The 13294-nt window shown below is 43.0% G+C and overlaps 1 protein-coding gene across 3 annotated transcripts; it reads left to right on the forward strand.

Moving 5' to 3' along the window:
- Positions 1 to 861: 861 nt before the first annotated feature.
- Positions 862 to 12249, forward strand: blvra (biliverdin reductase A). 3 transcript variants are annotated; one of them, XM_069173289.1, is made up of 7 exons: positions 862 to 1029; positions 6887 to 7010; positions 8351 to 8470; positions 9089 to 9186; positions 9715 to 9822; positions 10762 to 10930; positions 11787 to 12249. In XM_069173289.1, exons 2-7 carry the CDS (start codon positions 6892 to 6894, stop codon positions 12040 to 12042), a joined length of 870 nt encoding a protein of 289 aa, XP_069029390.1. In that variant the 5' UTR covers positions 862 to 1029; positions 6887 to 6891; the 3' UTR covers positions 12043 to 12249. The 3 variants fall into 3 exon arrangements, with proteins under 3 accessions (XP_069029390.1, XP_069029391.1, XP_069029393.1); XM_069173290.1 differs by having other exon boundaries at positions 862 to 1014; XM_069173292.1 differs by lacking the exon at positions 862 to 1029 and adding an exon at positions 1119 to 1125.
- Positions 12250 to 13294: the final 1045 nt, after the last annotated feature.

Raw genomic sequence — 13294 nt, forward strand, 5'->3', positions numbered from 1 at the left:
AAGGATTTATGTGGTTCGATTCCTTTTGTAGTTTCATACTGTCATGAATCTTTCATCATTCCTGTAGCTCGTGCTTTTAACTCCTTTATGTTCAGGCTATTATTAACATTTCCACTTGAATTCAGTGTGTAGCAGCTCCAGAACTGTGAAACCAAAAGGAAATGTTGGTCTGGATCAGAAGAGACTTTTTAAATCCAATAGGTCTCATTTTCTCTTTCCCAAGATTAAAAACTGAAAAAATAGAGAATAAATAACATTATAACAATACTGATGTTATTGAACCTGTTTGAGTCACATCAGATCCACAGAACTGAATGTGTTGTTGCAAATGTAATAGTAGATGCAGCCTGATCACAATACAGGGACCTAATACAAGCACAATATTATCATAGTATGGATAATTATGTATGAATTTTTACTAAATAATGAATAGTTAAGCTGGAACCATCATCTTCAGTTCAATCCCCTTGCAGTTTTTTTTTAAATATTTTTATGACTGAATAGCGTCCACATATTTTATTCTGTTGCATCACAATTAATTTAAATTGGAAATATTTTTTGGCAGCAAAATGCAATATATTTTTAAAAAGATATTACTGGCATCAAAGTGAGTAAGTTCGGTCACACTTGGGCTGCTCAGATATTTGACACATTTTGTTTACAGAAGCTGGAAGCTATGAAGATTTCTTTACATGCTGTTTCCAATTTCCCCCCCAAAAAAGAAAATAAAGTGTGCAGCCACAAACGATATCTGATTCTGAAGTGAAGCATTTAGTATCTCAGGGTTGATTTTCAGACAGCTCCGCCCCTGCGCTCCAGTTACACCCATCAACATAACGAGCGCACCTTACGTAACACCGACCGGCGCTCTGTTACAACACGCGGAGAGTGAACCATCCTGCAAACAGACAGTTTCAGTGCTCATCACTGCAGCAACTCTGACACACACCGGGGACACGGCGGGTCACGGACGAGCTGAGACAGCAGCAGGTGGGACAGCAGGTGGGACAGCAGGTGAGACGACAGCAGGTGAGACAGTAGGTGGGACAGCAGGTGAGACAGCAGGTGGGACAGTAGGTGGGACAGTAGGTGGGACAGCAGGTGAGACAGTAGGTGGGACAGCAGGTGAGACAGTAGGTGGGACAGCAGCAGCAGCAGCGCGGCGGTAGTTCGGAGCAGTGACTGAATGGAGTGAACAGCGGAGGAGCTGCCGGTGTTCGGGCCTTGGATTCATTGGTGATATTTGGATTCATTGGTGATATTTGGATTCATTGGTGATATTTGGATTCATTGGTGATATTTGGATTCATTGGTGATATTTCTGTGCGTAAAGCTGCTGTTACGTTATCGATGATGACCGCGCCTCTTCCTAAAGTCCAAATAAAACGTTTTCAAAAGGTTCTCGTCCCACATCTCAATATGAACCTATTTTGATGTGAAGTCCAATCTGAGGACTGTTCAGGCTTCTTAAAGCAGAAAGTGTGACGATCTCATTTCAATGTACGCACGATTTATAGTTTATTATTTACAAGGACTTTAGTGACTTCTCAGTGCCTTTATATCCCGATATTGATATCAGCGTATCTCTTCTCACGTGCAACTGTGTCTTTCATAAACGCTGGTCGGTGTCAGTCATAGTTATTAAACAGGAGTTATGTCATCTTCAGCAGCAAGGTCACCACACTGAATGGGACCGTTTCACTTTCCCACCTTGTATAATTATGGTTTGGATTCACAGCCTCTTTTATGTAGGCTATCTGAATTTATGTTTTATTTAAATGTTCCCAAACTGCACGAGGCCAGCTGAGCAGGCCGAGGTGAAGCAGGAGCAGGACACAAGATCACAATAAGAATGACCACGAGGAGTTTATTAGATACACAAAGTGGCTCTGAATGCTTTGTTCCATTGAGACTGATGAAGAGCTGGTGACTGGATGAAGAACTGGTGACTGGATGAAGAACTGGTGACTGGATGAAGAGCTGGTGACTGGTGACTGGATGAAGAACTGGTGACTGGATTTATTTGACCTTTATTTAACCAGGTAATATCAATTGAGAACCAATTCTCATTTACAATGATGACCTGTCAGCACAGTCCTGAGGTGCATGTTTTTGGATGATGGGAGGAAGCCGGAGAACCCGGAGAGAACCCACGCAAGCACAGGGAGAACATGCAAACTCCTCACAGAAAGGCCCAGGACCGGATTCGAACCCAGAACCTTTTTGCTGTGAGGCGATAGTGCTAACCACTGCACCACCGTGCCGCCCATATAATGAAGAACTGGTGACTGGATGAAGAACTGGTGACTGGTGACTGGATGAAGAGCTGGTGACTGGATGAAGAACTGGTGACTGGATGAAGAACTGGTGGCTGGATGAAGAACTGGTGACTGGTGACTGGATGAAGAGCTGGTGACTGGATGAAGAGCTGGTGGCTGGATGAAGAACTGGTGACTGGTGACTGGATGAAGAGCTGGTGACTGGATGAAGAGCTGGTGACTGGATGAAGAGCTGGTGACTGGATGAAGAACTGGTGGCTGGATGAAGAACTGGTGACTGGTGACTGGATGAAGAGCTGGTGACTGGATGAAGAACTGGTGGCTGGATGAAGAACTGGTGACTGGTGACTGGATGAAGAGCTGGTGACTGGATGAATAACTGGTGACTGGATGAAGATCTGGTGACTGGATGAAGAACTGGTGACTGGTGACTGGATGAAGAGCTGGTGACTGGATGAAGAGCTGGTGACTGGTGACTGGATGAAGAACTGGTGGCTGGATGAAGAACTGGTGACTGGTGACTGGATGAAGAGCTGGTGACTGGATGAAGAGCTGGTGACTGGATGAAGAACTGGTGACTGGTGACTGGATGAAGAACTGGTGACTGGATGAAGAACTGGTGACTGGATGAAGAGCTGGTGACTGGTGACTGGATGAAGAGCTGGTGACTGGATGAAGAGCTGGTGACTGGTGACTGGATGAAGAGCTGGTGACTGGATGAAGAGCTGGTGACTGGATGAAGAACTGGTGACTGGTGACTGGATGAAGAACTGGTGACTGGATGAAGAGCTGGTGACTGGATGAAGAACTGGTGACTGGATGAAGAACTGGTGACTGGATGAAGAGCTGGTGACTGGTGACTGGATGAAGAGCTGGTGACTGGATGAAGAGCTGGTGACTGGATGAAGAACTGGTGACTGGATGAAGAGCTGGTGACTGGTGACTGGATGAAGAGCTGGTGACTGGATGAAGAACTGGTGACTGGATGAAGAGCTGGTGACTGGATGAAGAGCTGGTGACTGGATGAAGAGCTGGTGACTGGTGACTGGATGAAGAGCTGGTGACTGGATGAAGAACTGGTGACTGGATGAAGAACTGGTGACTGGATGAAGAGCTGGTGACTGGATGAAGAGCTGGTGACTGGTGACTGGATGAAGAGCTGGTGACTGGATGAAGAACTGGTGACTGGATGAAGAACTGATGACTGGATGAAGAGCTGGTGACTGGTGACTGGATGAAGAGCTGGTGACTGGATGAAGAACTGGTGACTGGATGAAGAGCTGGTGACTGGATGAAGAACTGGTGACTGGTGACTGGATGAAGAACTGGTGACTGGATGAAGAGCTGGTGACTGGATGAAGAGCTGGTGACTGGATGAAGAACTGGTGACTGGATGAAGAGCTGGTGACTGGATGAAGAACTGGTGACTGGTGACTGGATGAAGAACTGGTGACTGGATGAAGAGCTGGTGACTGGATGAAGAGCTGGCCCTGCGGTCCAGCATCCATACTAACACACTATTTAGTATGTCAGAAAAATATCTAGTATGTACCAAGACTCAGTATGTTAGAGGTAGGATGCCAAAAGTACCAGGATGTTCTACTACATCCGGCCTATCTTAGTCTGCAGGTCAGTATGCCATGCTATGACCCACAATGCTCTGCAGCGGAAGACAAGTCACAGACTGATGCTCCGCCCACAAAAGGAAGGAGGAGGCGGGGCTTTAAAAAGAAGCTTAATCACATCTTTTTTCTTTTTACTACAATTGTCACTGCAGATGGTGATGGATGTGACTAAGTGGGTCAAAGTTGCATTTTTATGACGAAGTAGTTTGTCCCAGTTGACTACATGCAACATATGTACTTTGTGAGGGGAACTGCAGTACTACAGAAAGTAAGAAGAAATAGCATGTGATTCTGAACTCAGGGTGGTTTATAGGAGCCTAAACGGTCGCCATCTTGTCTCTGTAGAGGAAGGGGGCGGGGCCACTGACAGATTTTCAAATTAAAGCGTATGAGGAAGTTGCAGCTTCCTGAACACAACGTGTTTCTTTTCCACTGCTGCTGCTGGACAGAAGAATCAGTGTGTTTATTGAGTTAAACAGAGGACACAAAAACACGTTGGATTCTGGGTAAAATAATTAAAGCTGCAGATATTTTGGAGGCTGATGTGTTCACATGATGAGGTCATTTCCTGTCAGTGCAGAACAGCAGCGTGAGATCTGAAATAATATAATCTACACAGCAGGAGTCCTTACATGGAAGAGGACTGTTTGTACTGGTTGAAAGATGTCGTCTGGAACACTTCACAGGACTAAAAGGAGAACACGAGAAAGACTCTGAAAGGGAACGTTTGTTCATCACCGTGACGGCCTCAATTAAATTAGATTAGACTTTATTAATCCCACAGTGGGGGAATTTACTCAACCTATTATAAATTTCTGACACTGTTCCCATTTCTCTAGAGTTTGTAATTCACGATGTGAACCGTCAGGCTTGATCTGATCTTGCCAGTTTAAAATCGGATTATTGAATTATTCTCCAAGGTTTAACTGAAAAAGATAAATTAACAGCAGGCAGCTGCTCTGTCACAGCTGTGTCAGAAATTACAGACGAGGTCAACTTAAAAAAAAAAAAAACTAAATCAGTCTGCAGGTAGTTTCTATACACTTCTGCTGCTCTGGGCAAAATAACATGCGTCGACCGGGCCCACCGGAAGATCTAAGGCTGTGAGTTGGCTCATATGGGGCTAACATTTCAGTAATGTAGCTCGGGGCCAGACCCAGGCGGGCCTTAAAAGTGATCAACAAAATCTTAAAATTAATTCTAAAACCAACCGGGAGCCAGTTGAGAGGCCAGAACTGGATAATGTGATGTCATCTGTTAAAACCAGTAAGAAGCCGAGCTGCTGCATTCTGGACTAGTTGGAGGCGGGAGAGAGATTTTTGGTTTATGCCAGAAAGGAGTAGCAGTAGTCGAGTCGAGAGAAAATGAGTGCATGAATGACTTTTTCCAGGTCAGAGTGTGACAGTATGGGTTTGATTCTGGAGATGGTTCTTAATTGAAGGAAGCAGGACCGGACCATTTTTTTTTTATCTGTTTCAAAGCTTAACTGAGAGTCAAACATTACTCCCAAGTTTCTGGCAACAGGTTGTAAATAAGCAGACAGAGGACCAAGTTGACTCTTAATGAGACTGGTGTTATTGTTTGGGGAATTGTTGAGCTGAAGAAAGTTTTGAGCCATCCAACAGTTAATGTCAGAGAGACAATCTAAGACAGCATCCAGGCTCTTTGGGTCACCAGGTCTCAGCAGAAGGTATATCTGTGTGTCGTCTGCATAGCAATGAAAAGATACACCGTGTCGTTGGAGGATTTGGCCGAGTGGAAGCATGTAGATAGAAAATCAAATTGGACCTAAAATTGAACCTTGTGGTACACCACAGGTAATGTGTGTCGTGGAAGACGAGTAATTACCGATGGTGACCGAGTAGGTTCTTTCTAAAAGGTAAGAATAAAACCAGCTAAGTGCAGCGTCCTTGATGCCAACCCAGGTTTTGAGGCGATCAATTAAAATGGTGATCTACGGTGTCAAAAGCTGCACTTAGGTCTAAAAGAATTAAAACTGCACTCTGCCCCGTCTGCTGCTAAAAGGAGGTCATCAGTTACCGTGAGGAGGGCAGTTTCTGTGCTATGTAGTGCTTTAAAACCAGACTGAAATTTATCAAAGATGTTGTTTCATATGATTCATAAAAGCTAAGAGTTGTGTTGAAACCACTTTTTCTAAAACTTTTGATAAAAAGGGAAGTTTAGAAATTGGCCTAAAATTGGAGAAAACAGAAGGATCAAGCTTGGGTTTCTTTAAAAGAGGTTAGACCATAGCATGTTTAAAAATCGATGGGTAGGTGCCATTTGCTAAGGAGCTATTTATAATCAATAAAATACTGGGCCCTGCAGTGCCAATAACCTCTTTGAGAAATTTAGTGGGAATAAAATCAAGGCTGCATGTGGTTGATTTCATGAGATATGATTTGGGAAAAAGGACAGCGATACAGGTTCAAAATGATTAAAATAGCTTTGAATGTCCCTACTGGCATGTAAAACACGGGTTGGGGGGGTAATTTGTTGTCTTATTTCCTTTACCTTATTAATAAAATAATTTAAAAACTTCTCACACATCTCTTGTGAGGCATCAGTAAAATGACAGGGGGAGGGGTTTATGACCGAGTCTATGACCTTGAGTAAAACTCTGGGGTTCGAGTGATTATCTAAGATTAAACTGGAGAAGAAGGAAGCTCTTGCTTCTTTAACTGCCTTCTGATAATTCTTCATTGCATCTTTCCAGATTTCATAAAATACATGTAGGCCAGTTTTTTTCCATTTTCTTTCCTTTCTCCTACAGTCTCTGTTGAGTTCTTGGGTGGATTCATTTAGCCAGGGCTGTGGGGTTCTATTTGACTTTTTGACCTTGTTGGGGGCAACAGAGTCCAGGACAGTCTGACAGGTGTGATTAAAAAGGGAGACCAAGTTAAGTTAAGCATTTATTGTAACTATTTTCCTTCCTGGCTTTTTAATTTACCTGCTCTCAGACCTGTTTTCTTTGTTTGTCAGTCGGTATGTTCGGAGCGGTGGTGGTTGGCATCGGCACAGCCGGCTGGGTGAGGATCAGAGACATGTTGGCTCCGCTGCCCGGCAGTCCTGCAGAACAACTGTCCGTCAAAGGATTCATCTCCAGGTAACGCACACATGATGCCCAACAGGCACAAACAGACTCGGAGGTCAAAGGTTATGTACAGTATGCAAAAGATCAGGCAACCCTCCACTAATTACATTATTGTTATTTATATTGAAATTAAACCAGAAATTAGTTTTACTAGCAAAGTGTGATATGAACTGTTGTTAGGATTTATGAGCTGATGACTCTTCTTTGTGGGCGATAAAAAGATGTCAGATACCAACTTGTAGCTTCCACTGTCTGACAGACCAGATGTGGAGAGCCAGAAAACATGAAACACATTAAAACACACATCGAGTGAACAGAAGAGCAAAACCAAACCTCCACATGACTGCAGAGGAACGTTTAGTTCAGTCTGAAGTCTGCTGAACAACATCTGGACCAACCAGAGCGTCTTGAAAACAAGAGTTCAAACTGTCGGGGCACCGCAGGCCATTTGAGCTGTTTATCAATGTTACAGATAAGAAAAACTGAACTATGCAATAACAGTTCATATTTTACTATGGAGCAGGGCGAGCGCAACGGTCTTCAATAAAGTAAACTGAAGAATTAGATTTGAGAATCTAAACTCTGAACAGGATCTGTTGGAGAGGACTGTGCAGCTTCTCATGCCGACGGCCTCTGAATGAGACAAAGTGCTGATGCAGCGGTTCCTGTAGAGCCGAGCGCTGTGCTGTTACCGAGCCTTCAGACCTGCTGCCCGTGTGTGGTTTATTTTGTGTGACTGATCGTCAGTAGATCGTCCTGTCGGCACCGAGTTCTTCCGTGCACGAATTTTAGCATTGATCGAGATCCATTGATTTAGAAATACAAAGTAATGAATTAGCACATGCACGTACCAGCTGGTTCAACAACAAAACAGAACACGTCTTGGTACAGAAATATTAACCAATTAATCAGTTATGCAGAGCCTCCTTTTCTTAACTACACTCCCTATTCCTTTACGTCAAACAGTCCAAATGATATGACGGTGTATTAAGGCCATTTTAAGTCAAATAAAAACTCTTCAGTTGACTCTGAATCTTTATTTGTGTGAATTTACTGCAGACTGTTCCAGTGAAGTTAATAAACCGCCAACTCGGTGTACTTTTTAATTTTGTTGTTTACAGTTGCAAATGGTACGAAAACACTTATTAAATGAACAGAGAATCATTGTTCTTATTGATGTTTATTTTTCCAAGTTAAAATGAGGTCACATCTCCTAAACATGCAAAATAATTTGATTAAAGTTCGTGAAATGGAAGTTGCAGTTTAATAATGTAAAGTCAAGTTAATTTACAACAACGGTCACTCTGTCTTTAATCAGAGCAGCGATGTCATCAGTATGTTTGTGCCGGCAGGAGAAAACTGGACACTCAGCAGGGAGTCGCTCAGATCTCTGTGGACGAGGCTGTGAACAGTAACGACATCAACGTGGCGTTCGTCTGCACTGAGAATGAGTCCCACGAGGAGAACGTCAGGTAATACCTCCGACATGCAGCTGTAAACGAGTCTGCACTAAATATCATTACAGCAAATCAATCAGTGAGTTCACATTTACAGACGTGTGATAGTTCTGGACAGTAGACAGAGTCTGAACTGGTGTTAATTTCACTTCTGTTATGAATTTCATGCACAGTCATAGCAGGTCATATTCTGTTTAGATCTTTAAACAGCAACAAAAACACCAATATGCAAAACACTCGCCGGCAAATATTTCAAATTAAAACAATTCATACCGTCAGCAATGCAAAAAAGTGAAAGAAGATGTGACAATAATAGCAAAATGGCAAAAATGTCTTTTAAAAATTGGCAGCTATGATTTGGGTATTAAGGTAGGTAAAGTAGGAGGTAAACGTGTGCGCCTTTTTCTTTTGGAAGGACAGAGATGTTGAATGTACTTGTTGTATTGTCGAGCTCGACAGTCAGTCATGAAGCAGGCAGGTTGGTGCCCAACTGAGAAGGAAGGAGTTTTGTTTGGGAATATTTGGGCCACCAATGGGAGTTCTGATCTTTCTTTAATTTTACATAGCATGTTTTTATTTAAATGACAGAAAATGATTTCCTGGTCAAATCCTATTTCTTTCTTGGCTCAACAGAATGTTTCTGCAGGCTGGGAAACACGTCTGTGTCGAGTATCCCATGACGATGAACTACAAGGCTGCTGTGGACCTTTGGAATTTAGCCCGGGAAAAAGGTGATGCAAATTTATAACTGTGCAAGTACTAACATGCGTGTTCCGTGTTCAGGTCAGGAGTTCAGTTCAGCAAAATGACTTCGACCGTCCAAAAAGTGCAGAGCTCAACTGTAAAATATTACCTGAGAAAGCAAAGTTAATACAAACAAGTTGGAAAACTGTGAAAAATGAAAACAGAATGTAATGATTTGGAAATCATGCAAAGCCATATTTCATTGAAAATGGAAGGAACAGACTTGAGACATTTTGTTTATTTAAAAATGTTTGTGCAAAATTACCAACTTTTTTGTAAACTTGTTCCAGAATAACATCTTCATCGCAACTATTTTGACATGTTTGTGGGCAAAACATAATTTTTTTATAGAAAACACACAGGTCTAATTAAAGTGTGTGTGTGTGTGTGTGTGTGTGTGTGTGTGTGTGTGTGTGTGTGTGTGTGTGTGTGTGTGGTGTGTGTGTGTGTGTGTGTGTGTGTGGTGTGTGTGGTGTGTGTGTGTGTGTGTGTGTGGTGTGTGGTGTGTTGTTCAGGAGTGATTCTCCATGAGGAACACATAGAGCTCCTGACGGAGGACTACAAAGAACTGAAGAGACAGACGGAGGGAAAAGTGTTGCAGGAAGCTTCTCTTCATTTTACCGGTAAGGAACAGACGTTCTTCCTGTGAGACTTCTATCCATTTTTTATCAAACATTCATCTCAGTTTTAAAATGTTGGTGTGTTTCCACGCGTTGAACTTGGAGAAAAGGTTTCATCCTCGGTTAGTTCTCTGCTTGAGAGAGATAACGTTTTTGGATCAGGACTTTTCGGGGTGGGGCTGCATTGCTGAACTTGCAGATTTTATTTTTAGAATACCAGCTTTTCTGTTTGCAGCAGCATTGTTATGATTCCATTTATAAAAAACCTGCAGCATGAGTTAATGGAGAAATTTAAGTTACTGGAACTTTTGGGAGAAAAAAAAAAAAAACACCTTTAATGTTCTTGGCAAGCGGCAACCAGCAGTGACGTCGCTCGTTGGTTTGTGAACGGCCGTTATGATGCCTCCAGTTTGGAATTTGGCCTGCGGTTTAGAGCAGGAAGTGACCATATTTGGACGAGCTGGGGGAGGAGCCAGCGGTGGATCTGACCGATCTGATTGGAAACCTGACGATACTACGTCCCGCCCACCGATAGCTGTAACCTGACTGCACCACAGGCCTGTCAATCAAACAGACACGCCCCCAAAAACAGGTCTTCTTGAATCTTCTTTTCTAATGAATGAGGGATTATTTTCAGATGGACCTCCAGAAAACTAATAAGAAGGAGTGACTTTAGCTAACAACACCGAGATAACTGATGGACACATTTTATTCACTTTGGATTTGATGAGAGAAGTTGAATGGGAGTCTATGGAGCCGGAGGCTTTTTGGAGCCGACCTCTAGTGGCACTCGCTGGTATTGCAGCTGAAGACACTTCTGGATCAGACACTACAAACACTTTTATATACCGTCAATGGTTCTTGGTTCAGTTTAATAAGCTGTATGGTTGAGGGGAAACCTCATTAACAACAATCTGATGTGCATACTGTAACTTGTTCAAGGCGGCGCTCTGAAGCCTGGATTCGGCTTCCTGGCGTTCAGTGGCATCGCTCGCCTCACCTGGTTGGTGGAGCTGTTCGGGGAGCTGTCAGTGACTGCAGCCACTGTAGAGGAGGACTCTGCCAACAACTACACTAAGATGACTGCAAAGCTGCTCACGTCTGACAACAGGTGAGAGAGGACACACTGCACCTGTCTGCTACTGGAAACAGTGTTATTGTTGGGAATTACTTTTGAGTGGTGAAGTAATCCATATTTGGCGCTCTAGTTATACACGTACAGTGTACACAGTATATAACGCCTGACGTGGTATTCATGTGAATAAAGTGATGAATAAAATACTTTTTTTTTTTTTAATAACATTATAGTGAATTTACTGCAGCAATTGGTGTTTTAAAATAGTATAATCTGTCATATTTCATCTGTCAAAAGAAGGTTTTAAGAGGTTTTTTTTTAGTTATCAGTTGAATAGGTTTTTATGCTGGTGGTCAAAGGTCAAGGTTAGGGTGTACTCACAAATCACATTTTTGGCCATAAGCTAATTCGGATGCTAATTCTGACAAAATATCACACAAATCTCTAATAGAATAAAAAGGTCCAAGCTAATCTTCCCTTTGACATCATAATGTTCCAAAAGCACTTCTCAGGAACAGAAGGGCAGGTTGGGACCGTATTCGACATTTCAGACACTGATAACTGTGATGACTGTATGGATCTTCTGAAGATGTGCGAAGCCTCCATGTTTTAGAATTTGTTGCTTCTTTGCAGCAACTTCAGTATTTGAAGCTTCGTCTACGATTACAGCTCAGTCAGCTGTATTGGCCCAGTTCCTTCTTCACTCCATGTATTATATGAGTCTGGACACACATTGATTTTAACTGTAACCTCACTAGTTTTTATTCGGGGTCTTCAGATTAGTGAAATCTTTAAAGGGCTACTGAGTTCCAATGCGTTCTATTTCTTGGTTTTCATATTAGTAAATAAGGAAACAGATGAAGTAGATCTTAATTTCCTCTGCGTCCTTCAGACCCCTGACGTGGATCGAGGAACGGCAGCCGGACCTTCCCAGGGCCAAGAACATCAACTTTCGCTTTGACTCCTGCACTTTGACCCAAATCCCTCCGGCACCCCGGGGGGGCGTGGGCCTCTTCATGCAGGACCTGGTCCTGTTCTCTGCCAAGTTGGCGGGTCAAGTGAGTCCCGAGGAGCTCCAGAGAGAGAGAGCCCGAATCCTTCACTGCCTGGAAGTGGCAGAGAGGATACGAGAAGTTTGCCAAAGTTGAATTTAGACTCTCCAGCTTATGGTCCTCGTAACAAATCATCTGATTGCAACGAGTATTTCTGTTTATTTTTCATCACTGTGCCCTTGAATTTTTGCCTCCAGTTTCAGTCGGTTGCATTTGCTTTGGAACTGAACTGCTCCCTTCATCAGACAAGCCTTATGTTCAATGGGTGTTATTTTTACATTGTAAATAAAACGCTAACTAGCATACTGGAAGAGTCTTTATTACGTTCACTGAGCAGGTTAGCTTGTTTGTGGTAGCGTGTAGCATCGGTCAAGGAAAAACGTTTTAAACTTTGGAGGAGATTCGAATCACGGAGAAGATCCAGGAATTATTTCTCACTCTCAATGTGTGTGAAGTGTATGTGGCCAACTTAATGCAATACATCTTAAAAGACAGGAAAGGGCAGCAAGGTTCAATAGTTGTTCTTGGTTGTTTGTATATAATATATATAGATATATACTGTACTGTATGTACTGTATATACTGTACATTTTATATTTAATATTTTTTTACTGCTATTTTATTGCTTTTTATTATTCTATTATTATCTTATTGCTTCTGTATGCTGCTGTAGTGAAAAAAATTTCCCCTCGGGGATTAATAAAGTAACGACCGACCGACCGACCGAGTGTCAAAACATAAACAACTAGAAATACGATGACTCGATCACAATCCACATCCACAGATAACAATCCTCCTCCGGGATACATGTACTCGCTCCAAGCAGCGTTACGGAGCACCACAGGTTTCTCAATCCTGGACTTGTCTGGACTCATGGACGCCCTGAAGAACCGGCAGAGAGGCTCGGGAGTGACTTCATGGATGTCTTTGAAGATCCACCAATCAAGCTGCCCGGTGGAATCGGTCACGGTAAGGGAGCTAAAAGCACAAGTTCGATCAGGAAGACTTTCTTTATATCGCATTCTTCTTCAATTCCCTCTCTCCCAAGTCTCTAATCACATGACCACGGGGTGTTTCTGGTAAACCAGTCAAACTTCACCACAATCTCAACCATCCAATCGTTCCCTTGCTGTCAAAGTTTAAATTTGTGCTCCTCTCTTCCACATCATGTTTGGGCTGCGACCCTCCTCCGGTCCAGCTCATCAGATTCCACCTCTCCCGTCATCCAGATCTGCCGTCTCCGCACCATCAATCAAGCTGACACTCATGGTTGTGCACTACGCACCGCCTCCCCTGTTAATATCAGGACATCCCCACGGGGTCTAGTCGCCAAAGACTCTCGCATCCAT

This window comes from Embiotoca jacksoni, unplaced genomic scaffold (genome assembly GCF_022577435.1).
Source record: "Embiotoca jacksoni isolate LCO1_2020_lvr unplaced genomic scaffold, fEmbJac1.0.p SCAF_59, whole genome shotgun sequence".
Lineage (NCBI taxonomy): Eukaryota > Metazoa > Chordata > Actinopteri > Embiotocidae > Embiotoca > Embiotoca jacksoni.